Source organism: Xyrauchen texanus, chromosome 26, assembly GCF_025860055.1.
Source record: "Xyrauchen texanus isolate HMW12.3.18 chromosome 26, RBS_HiC_50CHRs, whole genome shotgun sequence".
Classification (NCBI taxonomy): Eukaryota; Metazoa; Chordata; class Actinopteri; order Cypriniformes; family Catostomidae; genus Xyrauchen; species Xyrauchen texanus.
This window is the reverse complement of record NC_068301.1, coordinates 4523911-4540037: the sequence shown is the minus strand read 5'-3', so window position 1 is coordinate 4540037 and position 16127 is coordinate 4523911. Positions and strand designations below refer to the sequence as shown.

The 16127-nt window shown below is 38.7% G+C and overlaps 1 protein-coding gene across 1 annotated transcript in view; it reads right to left on the bottom strand.

Annotated features, from left to right (window-relative positions):
• Positions 1 to 16127, bottom strand: part of LOC127619861 (enhancer of filamentation 1-like) — a 44654-nt gene that overhangs the window by 5676 nt on the left and 22851 nt on the right. The window contains exons 3-4 of the mRNA XM_052092875.1: positions 1090 to 1188; positions 872 to 1003 (exon numbers count right to left, since the gene is read on the bottom strand). Of these exons, the coding sequence (XP_051948835.1) occupies positions 872 to 1003; positions 1090 to 1188 (231 nt within the window). The remainder of the gene's footprint in view (positions 1 to 871; positions 1004 to 1089; positions 1189 to 16127) is intronic.

Sequence of the window (16127 nt, the reverse complement as noted above, 5' to 3'; positions counted from 1 at the left end):
CAGTGTTTACACTTTTCGAGAAAGTTTAACCAACAAACGGCTTACTTATAGCCGTCTCTGCTTATTAAGCTAGGATAGGAGAAAGTATTTAAAATCCGAAAAAGATATGAGTTTGATTTGTGAAATTGGTTGCTGACAGTCCAATACATCCACTTTTGCATTTCCATGATCCCATACCAAAACCTTAAAAAAGGAAATGGAAAATTCTGCCATGCAGTTAAAGGGTAAAACCTAGTGTAATGGAAGTACATGGGTGTGCCAAAAGCACATCGGTCAATAAATAAACAATGGCCTGTAAGTGATTTCAGTGTAGCTTTAAATCTATCTTTAACAGTGAGTCCAGGCTTCCTCAAACCTTAATTAAATCTGACACTAATAACAGGTTTCCATGTGCATACAGTTTATTTCAAACAAACTCAAGGCACTGTGCCGTATTGCGCCGGGAACAGTGGTGAAATATAAGAGGGACTTCAGCACAATTATTTCATTTCTGACCTTCTTGCAAAGTTAAGAGCGCTGTTCTAAGTTTGACTCCAACATAGCTGGCAGCCTAAGCTTTAATTTACTAACCAGGGGAAAGTAATAAAATCGGAGTATTGCTTTCTTTCTACTTGATTTCTGGAATATAATAACATTCTGTTACAAGACAGAGAACAAGGGCAACATTCATGAGTTTTCTTTTTTCCATTTAGATTTTATTTTTGTGTCTTTTTCAACAGTTTTGACCATTTGCATAAACAAATGGTGTTTTTTTTCAAACCCCTAATCCCAAGTATGAACAATAGTCGTTAATCATAAAGATTATTGCCTTAGCAAACACCACTAATTATCAAGATAATAGATTTTAAATCATTAAAAATTCAAAGCATACCCCTTGTGCCAATAGTGGTATATCATAGATTCCTTTTGATCGCAGGTCTTGGGACGGGGGCATGTCGTAGAGGCCTTGGGATCTTGGAGTGCTGTGCTGTCCTGTCTCTTTGCTTGCCGGAATATCGTACACCTGTGCAGGTGTTCAGAATGTAAATATACGTATACGGGAATCTATGTGGATATGTATGTTCCATAAGTATTGAAAGAGAAACTCACTCCCTGCGGACGAATTGGAGGGACGTCATAGAGGTCATGAGATGAATCTGAAGCAGGACTGTAGGCGTACATTTGTCCCACACGTATTGGGGTCACCACCTGAAATGAGAACAGAACCGTTAAGGTGGCATTAAAGTTTGAGCCAAAGGTCAAAGATACTTTAAATATACCAAAGTTTCGTCAGTGGAGCCTTTTTGAAAGCCCCATGAAATCAAATCTTTTAGTTCATGACTGATAGCTTTGAAGCCATCTATCTACTTAAGTCATCCTAAACATTGACAAAATGGTCTTTTAGCAGATATATGCAATTATGCATTTAAAATTAGCTTTATCTTCCTGGAAAAGAGGCCAAAAATCTTCATGACTCATCTTGCACTCAATGATATTGTTCATGATTGGGCGTGAAGGCTATTGGCTATTTAAAGAAGTAAAAGGGACAAGCCCTTTGACATTTCTTGCCCTAGCTTCCTGTTTCAACAGGGAATACGTCAACACAAGATGGAAAACTGCACTCATCACAAAATTTAATTGGTGCTTTAAGATTTACAGACAAGTAGGGGAAGTAATTGATAACCTCACCAACAATTTGAGGTTTAAATGGCACAAAATGCACCAAGCCATCACACAAAGATATACAAACCCTTAAAAGGTTTCACACAAAAGAAGCACCATCAACATAGATTAAATGCAGTCACTTCAATCAAAATTATTCAAACTTCATTAAACCACTAGTGTCTGAGCTCCAGTCCTGAATTGACCCAACATCACCAGTTATGTTAACCAAAGCTGTTCTGATGAACGCATGCTTGCACATCCTGTTTAGTTCTGGTCTGGAGCCATGTGTTGTAGTTTGGGTTGGTGAAGGAGGGTTTGATGAGAGATCAGAAGAGGCAAGATGAGAGTGGGACAATCTGAGAAATTCTACACACTGCTGTAAGTGTGTGTAAGAGTCTGACAGAGACGTGAGGAATCTGAAGGGAATCTGTGTGAAAGTGTTTTTGTGCTGATTGTGGAGGAATTCTGTGGAATTGATTCAAATAATGGAATCAGCTAAAAATCAACATTCTATCTGTAGCTGAAATAACAAAAGTTTAAATTCTGTGGAAATCTGGAGAACAATGATTCTGTACTGATTATTTATCGTTTTACTATTTTAATGTAATGAAATATATTTCTATTGGAGAGAGTGAGGTTTAAGATGCCATTTATTTGTTAAATGTATAACAGAAAGTAATGTCTCTCTCTTTGGCGTAGGCCCCGTCCGGCGGTCCGAGGGAGTTGTGCTCGGAACCGTCATGTCCTGCCGGAGATAGGAGGCAGGGGCGAGGAGCCTACCCCCGTGTGGGACGGAGCTCAACTGGTGGTGGTGGGGTGGTGGAGGTTGCCTGTGTTAGCACACTGAAACAGCAATGTGATAGATTGTGAGCAGACTTATCAAGCAATGGCTTACATGCGATTGGCTAGGAATTACCCAGCTAATGATGTGATGATGTACAGCTGCTAGTCTTCCCACTAGAACTACACTACGCTTCCATTGACTAAATTTGTATATTTTTTTTAGATATGCTCAGCCGTGCAAAACTCGCCAGTACGATGATTATTGAGGGTAGTTGGCAGGGCATTGCTTTGCGGTTGCTATGACGATCTGAGTTTTGTTAGCGTGTTGCTACGGTATGTAGTTGCTTGGCATTCCTTAGCATTAATAATTTTAGATATAAAAAAGGAAATATTTATCAAGATAACAATAGATTTTAGCTAATTAAAATGTATGATAGAGTTGTCCTTGCAAACATCTATCATTTTAGAGACCACATTTATTTTATTTTATATTATATTTTAACACCTTTTCTCCCAATTTGGAATGCACAGTTCCCACTACTTAGTAGATCCTTGTGGTGGTGCGGTTACTCACCTCGTTCCGTGTGGCGGAGGACAAGTCTCACTTGCCTCCGCTTCTGAGACCGTCAATCCGCGCATCTTATCACGTGACTTGATGTGCATGACACCGCGGAAACTCGCAGCATGTGGAGGCTCATGCTACTCTCCGCGATCCACGCGCAACTTACCACGCGCCACAATTGAGAGCGAGAACCCCTAATCGCGACCACGAGGAGGTTACCACATGTGTCTCTACCTTCCCTAGCAAACGGGCCAATTTGGTTGCTTAGGAGACCTGGCTGGAGTCACTCAGCACGCCCTGGATTCAAACTCAATCATCTTGTGTTTTCTAATCTATCATTGGTTTCTGCTGCTTATTCTCTTTCTGTGTTCCTGCAGTTTTCACTCCATCTCTCTCAGTATTCCACAGATTTACTCTCCAGATCCATCTTCTGCATCAGCCAAACAGAAGAATTCTTGGAATGTATTTGGTCTCCATTCCCACTTCTCCAAAATCAGCCCCCCTCCTCGACCCAAACGCTCTGCTAACACCACACACCATGTCACCACATAGCAACACTCATGGTTCATTGTCAGGTCTGGAAAATGGAAACCATACGCATCCTGTCTAACAGGCTGTTCCAAAACCTAGTGAGCTGCCTTGCTGTCTGTCTGCATAAGCAGCATGCAACATCATCAATGATCGATTTGGAACGCTCTACATACGTAGGTGGCAACTTTGTAAGTCATACGACTAGCGTTGCACATTCAAAGTGCATAGGAGACTTGAATTACAATTGATTTCAATTAGAGTTTTGTGTTAGCATGCTGGTCAGTTAATGCTGCAATAATTGAATAAGCATAAAAATACACCAAGCACACAATTATTAGGCAACTCTGCAAAAAATATTTTTAATACTGAGTGTCTAAATGTCTAAACATCCTTAAAACAAGACAAAATTACTTGAGAAACAGAATGACAAGATATTATATCTTGTTCTCGTAAGTGTTGCAGATGCAGTGAATAATTGAGGCTTAAAGCCATTTTTATGCCATGTTTTTCAAAACAGTTGCCAGTTGAGGGTGCTATTTTGCTACTGTTGTGTTTGACAACCGTGGAATAACGGTCTTCTGCTCAGTGTCGGTCTCTACGGTATCTTTGATGTGCTGGGTTTTGGAAAGACGAGGTGTGGCTAAATCAATGGCTCAGCTCGTGGGAATTCCAGAATAGCAAAATCGCTTACAGCACCTTTAAACAAGAATATATAGATATATATTTGCCAATGGGGAAAGAAAAATAAACGTGTTTTTCCTTTGAATCAAGTTATTTTTCTTAACTCATTGGCAAATAGTTTTACTTGCAATAAGCATAAATGTTACCAAATTTTTTTATATTTCTCTGAAAAGAAGACAAATATCATGCATATCTGGTCATTTGGCTTCTCAAGTAATTTATCTTGTTTTAAGAATTTTTTGATAACTTAGAAAATGATTTGCATTTTATTTTTTGCAGTGAAAATAGCCATTTATAATCAACATTCAATGTTTGCCAGCCATCTGGAATATACCTTTTTTTTTTACAGAGCTTGTTGCAATGCAACATTTAATCTTTTTACGTTGAAATCAATAATTTGTTTTCATTTTAATATGCGGCACCAGAGAGCATTCACGATTCTGGTGTGGATTAGAGGCATAAACTTAGCAAAATCAATGCGATTTCAGCTAAATCTAATTAGTATGGACGTGACCTTAGAAGCATAATTATGATGCCTACCTTTTGGAACAACATTCACCTTTGGAAGGTGCATGTGGCACCTTAAAGTGCTGCCTAAGTAGGCACCTCACTAGATTTTGGAACAAAGCCTAGTTTGTCTCAACAATGACAGTTGGCGGTATGAGCTGCAGTATCATTACAAGTAATGTTGAGAACTATTATCCATCCATCATCCATCCATCCATCCATCTATGGTTACTATGGTTACTGTAGTGTTACTATAGTGAAACCATGATTGATTGTGTGGTCTGTCTGTCCATCCGTCTGTCCGTCTGTCCGATCCGTCCGCCCGCCCATCCATCCATCCATCCATCCATCCATCCATCTATCCATCCATCCATCCATCCATCCATCCATCCATCCATCATCCATCCATCCATCCATCCATCCATCCATCCATCCATCTATCTATGGTTACTATGGTTACTGTAGTTTCACTATAGTGAAACCATGATTGATTGTGTGGTCTGTCTGTCCGTCCATCCATCCATCCATCCATCCACCCATTCATCCATCCATCCATCCAACCATCCATCTATCTATGGTTACTATGGTTACTGTAGTTTTACTATAGTGAAACCATGATTGATTGTGTGGTCTGTCTGTCTGTCCGTCCGTCCGTCCGTCCGTCCGTCCATCCGTCCATCCATCCATCCATCCATCCACCCATCCACCCATTCATTCATCCATCCATCCAAACTGTGTTAAACTGGAAAAACTTATTTATTAGCAGCTGACTCATGTGCATGTAAACTGCATCTCCCCAACACATGAAGTACTAAAGATGGGAAGGTCCAGATGGTTTTCATAAGCAGGGCCGTCACACTCTCATTTTTACTCAGTGAGTTTAGGTGCACATCAATGGCATTCCCGTCCATAAATCTCACTTTGGAATGGCTGGTTCAACAAAGTTCACCAATCACCCACATCACCCGGCTTGTTCCCATCAGTCTTAATTAACCTCTGCTTCCCAGAAATCCTGGGAAAATTGAGTGGGAATGAATGAAGAACAGGAGATATTGGTGGTGTGATCAATCTCACTCCTGCCTAGAAATGACCACCTTTCCTCAAAACTTTAATTTATTTATTTATATTTACTATAGTATTTTTATTTATGCATATATAATGTGATAAATTATAATATACAAATTATTATTATTATTATGACACTAACAAAGAGCAATTTCTAGCTGACTGAAATATTTCTGAGCCGAGCTTTACTAGAAAAATGTATATCTATTGTATAAAATATATATTTCAATGACCTTTCCAGGCCCGGAAATCAATTTGTTTTACTTTTCTGATATTTAATTTTTTCTTCTTCTTCCTGTAAATATATTATATGACATAATTTAACAACAGCAAATGAGATGTATGCTGAAATATTAATTATATTAAATAATAAAGAAAAAGTCCTGTATCCATTGACAAGGTTGATAGTAACATTTAAGGTGCAATATGTAATATATTTACTGTACGAAAAAAACAATTATCATAATATGTTATCAGAGATTTAGGAAACATGCTAAGTTGAAATACTGGCTTCTCCGAAAACAATGCTACAGCCAGTATATTCTATGTCCAGTCCGGGCCAGAATTTCTGTCTGTGTTTTCGCCCGTGTGATCCCTCCCTCTGCCCATTTCCCAATAGTATTTGAAACAAGTTAGCAGGCAAACACAGCGTGCTGCCGCCATGGAAGCCAGCAATACATCTAGCTAACATTGACAAGAGTTATTAAAAAATCCACATGAGCTGTCTTATAATTTGCAAACAATAAAAACATTGCAAACGTACACATTAGCTGATCAACTTACAGTGTAAACTGCCATTGTCAGTTTACTCATTCCTGTTGCGTGTCCTCAACCTGGAAACCTACATGAGCTTCGAGTCTGGGGAGGAGGGGGTGGGGGAGACCACTCTCAGCAATATTTTGAATTTGGACTGCAGTACCCATTTTAATATTACATATAGCTCCTATAACAGAACTGGTGCCGATAATCCCAAAGTATCCAAATATTAGCAGATAAAGAAGTCTTTGTCCTCCTATAATGAAAACTTCTGACGCTTCATTATTGGTTAAAGTGACGTGCACATTGTATGTTTTACCAATATAACTTTACCACTTGGTGCGCCTAATCGGAAGCGAGTAAATATAAATATTGGAAGAGTTGATGGATCCTTTAGCATCATAGTGTGAGGTGTGAACTCTGACCCCTGGGTAAACATTCTCTCCCACTCAGGTGACCCCTTCCCTGGATTCTGTTAAACCCTTGCTGGTGTGCGTGACTTAAGAACGGATCAGATTTGAACCTGAAAATGACCTAATTGCTGCAGGAGTCTTTTTTTTTTGTCCGTTGAGAATAAAAGTGCTTAAAACAGTGTGACGCAAGAATGTTTTCTCACCCTCCTCGTTTTTCAGTATGCAGCGTCAAACAATGACTTCACAGTGTAGTTTGACAAATGTATAGAGCTGGAAAAACTATTTGGTTGAGAAATCCTTAATTTGACTGACTGAAAACATAACTTGAGAGTCATAATTGAAGTACGTACAGAGTAAATAATGACTCGTACAGAGTTTTTAAACATTAACCTCTGACTCAGCCTAGTTCTGGTTCGGTATCCGGACACTCATACTCCATGTCTTGTCTTTTGTGAGCTCTTCTGTTAGTCTTGTGTGTTGTGTGAGTGCACATGGTTGTGTTTGGTCCTTCATCACCATGTGCACTCGTGTCTGTTTTAGCACATGGCTTTGTGTTTGTCTGCTTTGGTGTTTTGTTGCTTTGTCTCCAGTTCGGTTTGTAATTTGTTTTTCAGTTTTAAGTTAGTAGTTGTTTTTCTCTTTAGGCGTTTTCTCCCTTGAGAAGGTTTTGTTTTCCTTGTTTGTATTACTTATTTAATAAATCGGATTTTTTTGCCTCACTGCTGATGCAACTTTTGACAGGTAATTAGTCACCTTTTTATGTTTAAAGGTGTTTCCAACCAACCTGAAAGACCCAGTTCCCTATAATTTGGGGAATCTCACGGAAACGCATTTGCCCCCACCCCCCCAAAAAAAGATAACTGAAACACCTATTCTGTAATAAAGTAATTTTAGATTTTAGCATAAATTAACGGTTGTACAACAAATATTCAAGTGACATATCAATACTTTGCTATTTAAATAAGATACATTTTTTAAGCATTACAGTCTACAATAATATATTTTATTGCATTACAGTATTGAGAATGTCTGGAAAAAGTTCCTAATTGTCTTGAAAATAATGTCAATCTTAACCCTCATATTGTGTTCCGGTCAAAACAGACAGATTCACTTTTTCTGAAAACTGTAGTTAATTTCCGTAACACTCTTCTCCAATTATCTGTTGAACAATGTCTGTGTTTCTTTGCCCACTCAAACCTTTTCTTTTTGTTTTTCTGTTTCAAAAGTGTCTTTTTCTTTGCAATTCTTCCCATAAGTCCTCCTGAGTCTTCTCTTTACTGTTGTACATGAAACTGGTGTTGAGCGGGTAGAATTCAATGAAGCTGTCAGCGGAAGACATGTGAGGCGTCTATTTCTCAAACTAGAGACTCTGATGAACTTATCCTCTTGTTTAGTTGTACATCTGGTCTTCCACATCTCTTTCTGTCCTTGTTAGAGACAGTTGTGCTTTATGAAGACTGTAGTTACACCTTTGTATGAAATCTTTAGTTGTTTTGGCAATTTCAAGCATTGTATAGCCTTCATTCCTCAAAACAATGATTGACTGATGAGTTTCTAGAGACTTTTTGACCTAATATTGATCTTAAGATGTGCCAGTTTATTGCATACTGTGGCAACTCAAATACAAACACAAAGACAACGTTAAGATTCATTTAATGAACCAAATATCTTTCAGCTGTGTTTGATATAATGGCAAGTGATTTTCTAGCACCAAATGATCAAGTAAGCATGATTACTGAAGGATAAGGTGTTGGAGTGATGCTGCTGTCTAGATTTGATCATAAATTACTTTTTTAAAATAGTGTTGATGCTGTTTTTTACATCAGTAATGTCCTGAATATACTTGGTGATCAGTTGAATGGTACCAATTTCCTTCTGAAACAGCAAAATCTGGACATTATTCCAAACTTTTGACCACCAGTGTGTGTGTATATATATATATATATAATTTTCATAAAATTGTATTTCACTTTGATTGATTTTATTTCACTTTGTTACACCTGTGGTGTTATCAGTCTAAATTGACCGGTTATTGGAAATTAATGGCTACATTTATATGTATTTTATGACTACAAAATACAGAAATTGAAAGAAGTGTTCAGGAGCAACCCTTTAAATGAGCACATATGCACAAAGCACAAAGTCCTCAGACATGTGTACACACACAAACACACACACACAACATGTGTTTGTGCATTGTCTTTCTATGTACCGGTACAATCTTTGAGGAATATTTCAAGATCTACTCATCATATTATGTTGTGTTTGGGCTTGTTTGAATAGGGACAGTCTGCTGTAAGTTACAATATCTCATTGTCTATGTTATAAATATGTTTCAGGAAGTAATTGTGAATTTGAAAAACAAATTTGAATGATCAACTATATGCATTGTAAAGTCCAGATTCCAAGCTTTAAAACGACACCTATTTTGTTTAGATCAAGCAAGTGGTTATTAATTTATTACATAGCTAATAGTGTTGTATTTGTTTCTGCAGTGAGTTCCTTCAGAATTACCTTTAATGGAACCAGAAAGGTGTCTTTGTTCATTTGGTTAATTTTATTTTACCAACGTATCTGATAACAGCCACTCTACAGTATATTGAGTATATTTAATTAATGGTAAACATATTCATTGCTCTCACTGGCAACAAAAAGTTGTGTTAAATTATTGAAGCTTCTAGAATCTTCCGTCTTGATCTGCTGTGTCTCTCTTGTGCCTTTAAATCTGTTCTACTCCACCAGCGACAGAAAAAGTGTCATCCTATTAATAAGTCGAGTTCATCAGTGCAGGCAATTAAATGCCAAACCCCTGGAGATCTCCCACATCCCGCCTTAAACTGAAAAGCACAAAGACTCCCTGCTAATTTAGGCGCATTAACCTAATGCAAGGAAACCATAATTAATTTTACATCACATGATGGAAGCATTGAAACCTTGTGATTTATAGACCTGCATTGTGATGATGGGGGAGGGTGATTATTTAAATTAAATGCATAAATTATGCAGTGACCCTGATTTCAACAGTTCGCATTTGATTAATAATATAAGGGTGATGTAGGAGGTAAACAAGGGAGTGTATTTTGCCAACAGGGTTGAGTGGGAACAAGGATATAAGTTACCTCTCTGCATTTCCTGTTAACTCTGCAGGAGAGAAAACAGCCGTGTGTCCAATGCTAAAGGGGTCGTGACATCTTTTCTGGGTCAGATCACATGGGCCAGTGATACATTTAAACTGAGAACAGTCAAAACAACTTTACACTTATCTATGCATATGACTAGAGCAAGGTGATATATCAAATATTAACATAGTTGCTATGATTTTGTGTCATTAAGTGTCATTAAACTGGTTGCACAGTGCTTTCTTGTCTCATAACTCACGAGTATGAGAGCACTAAGACAGATGATTTAAATGTCAGTTTCAAAAATGTTGTTAGAGTTAGTAAGCTCGATTCGTTTCACTTAACAACATTTTTATCGGGAAGACACGCAGGCTTGAGTGAAGTTTAAGATGCCATTTATTTGATAGATGTAAAACAGAAAGTAATGTCTCTTTTTGGCGTAGGCCCCGTCCTGCAGTCAGAGGGAGTTGTACCCGGAACCGTCATGTCCTGTCGGAGATAGGAGGCAGGGGCGAGGAGCCTACCCTCGTGCGGGACAGGGCTCAACTGGTGGTGGTGGGGTGGTGGAGGTTGTGGTGTTAGCACACCGAACCAGCAATGTGATAAGAGTGTGAGCGGACTTATCAAGCAATGGCTTACATGCGATTGGCTAGGAATTACCCGGCTAATGATGTGATGATGTACAGCTGCTAGTCTTCCCGCTAGAACTACGCTGCGCTTCCATTGGCTGTGAGATTGGGGTGGGACTATCTTTCTCTCCGACCAATGGCAGTGTTTGGGTAAAACAATCATTACGAAAACAATCACTATGTTGGCTTAAATAAACTCTATAAACTGATTATGCTTTTTAAACAATCCCTAAATCATGACCATAATTTCATGACTTTAACTCCTCAAAGAGCTTTCAAGCTATGCATTCACTAAACAAGGCACAGACCCTCAGACTGTTCTGGAAAAGTATCTTTTCGCACAGTGGATGATCAATAAATAAATCCCATAGACTTGTATTGATGGAATTTCCAAATTCTCAACCACCAGCAGTGTGCAGCATCTACCTGGATAATGTGACGGCAGCCATAGTGCGCCAGAACACTCACACACACCAGCTATTGGTGGAGAGGAGAGAGTAGAGTTATAGAGCCAATAAGTGGATGGGAGTTATTAGGAGGGCCAATGGGGGGTTGTCCAGGATACTGGGGTTACACCCCTACTCTTTAGGAAAAGTGCCCTGGGATTTTTAATGACCACAGAGAGTCAGGACCTCAGTTTAACATCTCATCCAAAAGACAGTGACTTTTTTACAGTATAGTGTCCCCGTCACTATACTGGGGCATTAGGACCCACACAGACCACAGGGTGTGCACCCCCTGCTGGCCCCCCTAATACCTCTTCCAGCAGCAACCTTAGTTTTCCCCAGGAGATCTCCAATCCAGGTACTGACCAGGCTTAAGCCCTCTTAGCTTTAGTGGGGATATATTTAAATCTATTCGCCAACATTGGCAGTTTGGTCAAAATGATGGTTTCTCTGATTGGGAATAATAATACAAAAAAAATAAAAATCACCCTTTTAAGCCATTTTAAAGCAAATACATAAATACCAAGATATATTGAATATTGTCGAAATGTTGAAAAATATCAAGATTTATTTGATTAACCTGCCCAACACCTTAACAGCAAACACAGAATCTTGAATGTCAGATATCAAGGAAACAAGGAAAACAAATCTATTTGCTAATAAACTAGCAAACGTCTGAGTCAAAGAACTAGTGTTTGACTTTTTTTGCAGCTACTTCAGATTTCCTTAGAAGGGTGTGTCGGCTTGTGATCAGCCTACGCTTCCAACAAATCTTTAGGATATCTCCTGGAGACAGAGATGTGCAAACAATAAAGTCTGGCTTAGCCATCTCAGACAAGACGTAAGGAGAACAAATCTTGGTCCGTAGTGATAACAGACACAACATTATGATTTATGATGTGACTCATGAAGAAAAGTTAATCCTAAAAACACCTAAAAAAGACCAGAAAGTGGAAGAAATCAGATGCATATGTGACTTAAAGACTTAGCTCACTGAAAAATGAAAATTCTGTTGTCGTTTGCTTTTACGTCACAAACAGCATCACTATCTGATGGCAAACAAACTCTAGGCACTGATGGGACAAAGATCTCATCTCTACCCATAAGGACCAGCTCTGTGAAGGACACTGTGTGGCTGTGTAAATCTTTGAGACAGCCCTTCCTTGGGCCAGGCACTGGCTGGCATGAATAGGGCATCTGTGGGCAGCTTTAGATCACTGTACCCTGCGGGTCATGCAGGGACAGAACCGCCCTACTCAACAGAGCTTTTAGCAGACTTTAGCAAACCATCCCTTACAGTGTGTAATTATGTGCCCAAATACTGCACCGTGCCAGCACTAAACACATCATACACAAGCTTTGGACAACACAACTAGACACTTTCTGGAATCAAAAATCAACTTTAAATTATAGAATTAGCTCATAGAAGGTGATTATTATGATTGCACAGAACAGGAAAGAGGAAACTGCTATTTTTGTTGCACTTTCCGCTATACCACACCTTTGTAGCACACTTCAGATTCACCCATATCAGATTAAAATTCAACTAAACACTGTGTGGCACACCCCCTTACATCATGCCTAGAAGAGCTGGCCAACTGTTATGCCAACCTCAGAGCAAAACAACAAGGGAGTGCCATTATTCTGTATGACAACTAACAAAACAGCAATACAAACCTTACTTAGTTAAAGACAAAACCCTGATTTCAATGCAAAGCTGCTTTTTAAGAGTGATCAAGACCGTTTGGGTTGGAAGAACTGTAAACTTGACCATCAACACTCCTGAAATCCAAACCTAGTTACTCTCAAATTCTTAAAGGAATATTCCAAGTTACAAGTTAAACTTAATCTACACAACACACCCTGCTGCGTATGGGGCTGCATAGCCGCAGACCGGTCAGAGTGCCCATGATGACCCCTGTATACCGCTGAAAGCGACTACAATGGGCACGCGAGCGTTGGAACTTGACTTTGGAGCAGCGAAAGAAGTTCGCCTGGTCCGATGAGTCACGTTATCATGTGGACGGTCGTGTACGTGTGGGCTGTTTACCTGGGGAAGTGATGGCACCAGGATGCACTGTGGGAAGATGGTGGAGGGAGTGTGATGCTCTGCTGGGATACCCTGAGTCCAGCAATTCATGTGGACCTACCTAAACATTGTTGCAGTCCAGGTACACCCCTTTATGGCAATGGTATTCCCTGATGGCAGTGGCCTCTTTCAGCAGAATAATGCTCCCTGCCACTTTGCACACATTGATTGGGAATGGTTTGAGGACCATGTTGAAGAGTTCAAGGTGTTGCCCTGGCCTCCAGATTGCCCAGATCTCAATCTGATTGAGCATCTATGGGAAGTGCTTGACCAATAAGTCATCAATGGCGGCTCCACCTCACAACTTACAGGACTTGAAGGATCTACTGCTAATATCTCGGTGCCAGATACCACAGGACACCTTTAGGGGTCTTGTAGAGTCCATGCCTCAGTGGGTCGGCGCTGTTTTGGCAGCACCCGGAGGACCAACAGCATATTAGGCAGGTGGTCATAATGTTTTGGCTCATCAGTGTACAATTCTAAGCTTCACATATATCCCTTTAAACCCTCCAAAATGGCCCCATTCATGTGCCAAGTAAGACGAGTCGAAATCATTTCTGTGGTAATCAACATTATGCCACAAATGCTGTCGATTGAACTTAATTTTTGAGCCGAAATATTCCTTTGATGTCTAAAGCAGATTCTCTAACTCAAAATGAACAAACACAGACAAGATCTCAGATTTTAAAGGAAAGTGTAAACACCATCACTCTGTAGCGCTATCAAAACATTGATCCGTCTGTTTCTATTGTCAAATCGCAATATTTCATTCTTTTTTTTACCTAATTGAGCAGCACTACACTGTCTCTTTAAGTGGGTCCAGATTAAGGATGTGACATATTTGTATGTGTGGGTGAGATATTCAGAGGCCCCTTTATAAACAACTATATTAGCACCTACGACTGTTGCAGGAAAATGAGGTGCCACAGTTATTAATAATAATGACACACAAAATCCCCTTCCTCTCTGTTAAACATACTCATACATGCTCCATTTAGCTGCAGTATTGGCTATATCAGCATATTCGGTAGCCTGATCTCTATTTATTTTTCCATCACTCTGCAGCTTTCCTGTTCAGCGAGTATCAGTGCAGTCCAATGATTCGTCAGGACGTTGTAAAACAGCTAAACTGAACTTAAAGTGCTTCCAGCCAGAAACAAAGACAATTTTAATCAGGACATTTATCTGATTTAAATATTTAAGATTCTGCACTAATTCTAGGTCAATAATCAAACGTAATTGAATTTGTGACATTGATCATGGTAACTCCTTTGTACAAAAGCTTAGATTTCCTTGCTTCCATTGAAGAACACAAGATGCTCTGTGGATCATTCTCAAATCATGCTGGATAACATGATCATCAGGTTTTGTGGAGTCCATGCCAGTTTAAGTACATGCTGTCAATAAAGCTAAACTGGGATATTTATGTACATTTCTCTATTCAAACTTTTATTCAACTAGTTAAGTTAATAATATAATTTCTTTCGACTGAGTATGATACAGATTTCCCAATATGATTCCGATTCGCAAGCTCTCTATTCGGCTCTGATTTTGACGGGATTCGTTTGGGTACATTTCAGTCATTTTGAATTACAAATAAAGATTTAATTTAATTTAGATACCACAGCAAAATAGTAAATAATTTCAATAAACATTGTTTCAAGTTATCAAGTAATTATTCAAGACAAGTAAACACTAGTTAAGAACAAATAAACATATATATATATATATTAGTTTTCTTACCTTTTTTTAAATTAAAGATTACTTAAATAAATTTAATGGAATTTTGTTATGAAACTGAAATGCGTAAATCTTAAAATTCCAATTTGTTTTTCTCGTTCGAATGGAGATTAATCCTATTGTTTTATTTTTTACCCACCCCATAATTGTAATAATTTTTTTGTTTTGTTTTATTTAATTAGAAAATAATGCAAAATAGAAGCATTTTAATAGTGGTCTCAGATTTTAGACCCCACTGTACCAGCATATCAAATATTACAGTATTACCAACTAATAACTCCACAGTCCTTATTACATTTTTGTAAGTGCAATGACTCATTCACATGAATTTGAAAGCACCTTACTCCAATAAACACACATCAGACCTTGTCAATATATGCCATACGTTTACCACAAATGCCAATGTAAACGTAATTACAAAGCAAGAGGTGAATATCACTTTCTATTTACAGTTAGGTTTAAAAGCTAGTGTATACTTAGTTTTTCCACATGCTGTCGAGGGCTCAGCCTTTCAGTGTATACTCTTTTTACACTTCGACTGCTTTGTGATACTCGTTTAGCATAGTCAACATCAGGCACATGTGCTAACAATGAGCAAAAAATGCATAATATGCTGATGACGAAATTTGCGTCAAATCTATTGTCCTAACCCTAACCTAACCCTTGCTAACCATAACCCTAACCTAACCTTTGCTAACCCTAACCTATCCTCTTTTAGTATAGTCAACATCAGGCACATACGCTAACAATTAGAAAAGAATGCATAATGTGTTGATGATGAAATTTGCATCAAATGCATTGTCCTAACCCTAAACTAACCCTTGCTAACCCTAACCCTAACTTAACCTCTTTTAGCATAGTCAACATCAGGCACATACGCTAACAATTAGCAAAGAATGCATAATGTGATGATGACGAAATTTGCATCAAATGCATTGTCCTAACCCTAAACTAACCCTTGCTAACCCTAACCCTAACTTAACCTCTTTTAGCATAGTCAACATCAGGCACATACGCTAACAATTAGCAAAGAATGCATAATGTGTTGATGATGAAATTTGCATCAAATGCATTGTCCTAACCCTAAACTAACCCTTGCTAACCCTAACCCTAACCTAAACTTTGCTAACCCTAACCTATCCTCTTTTAGCATAGTCAACAT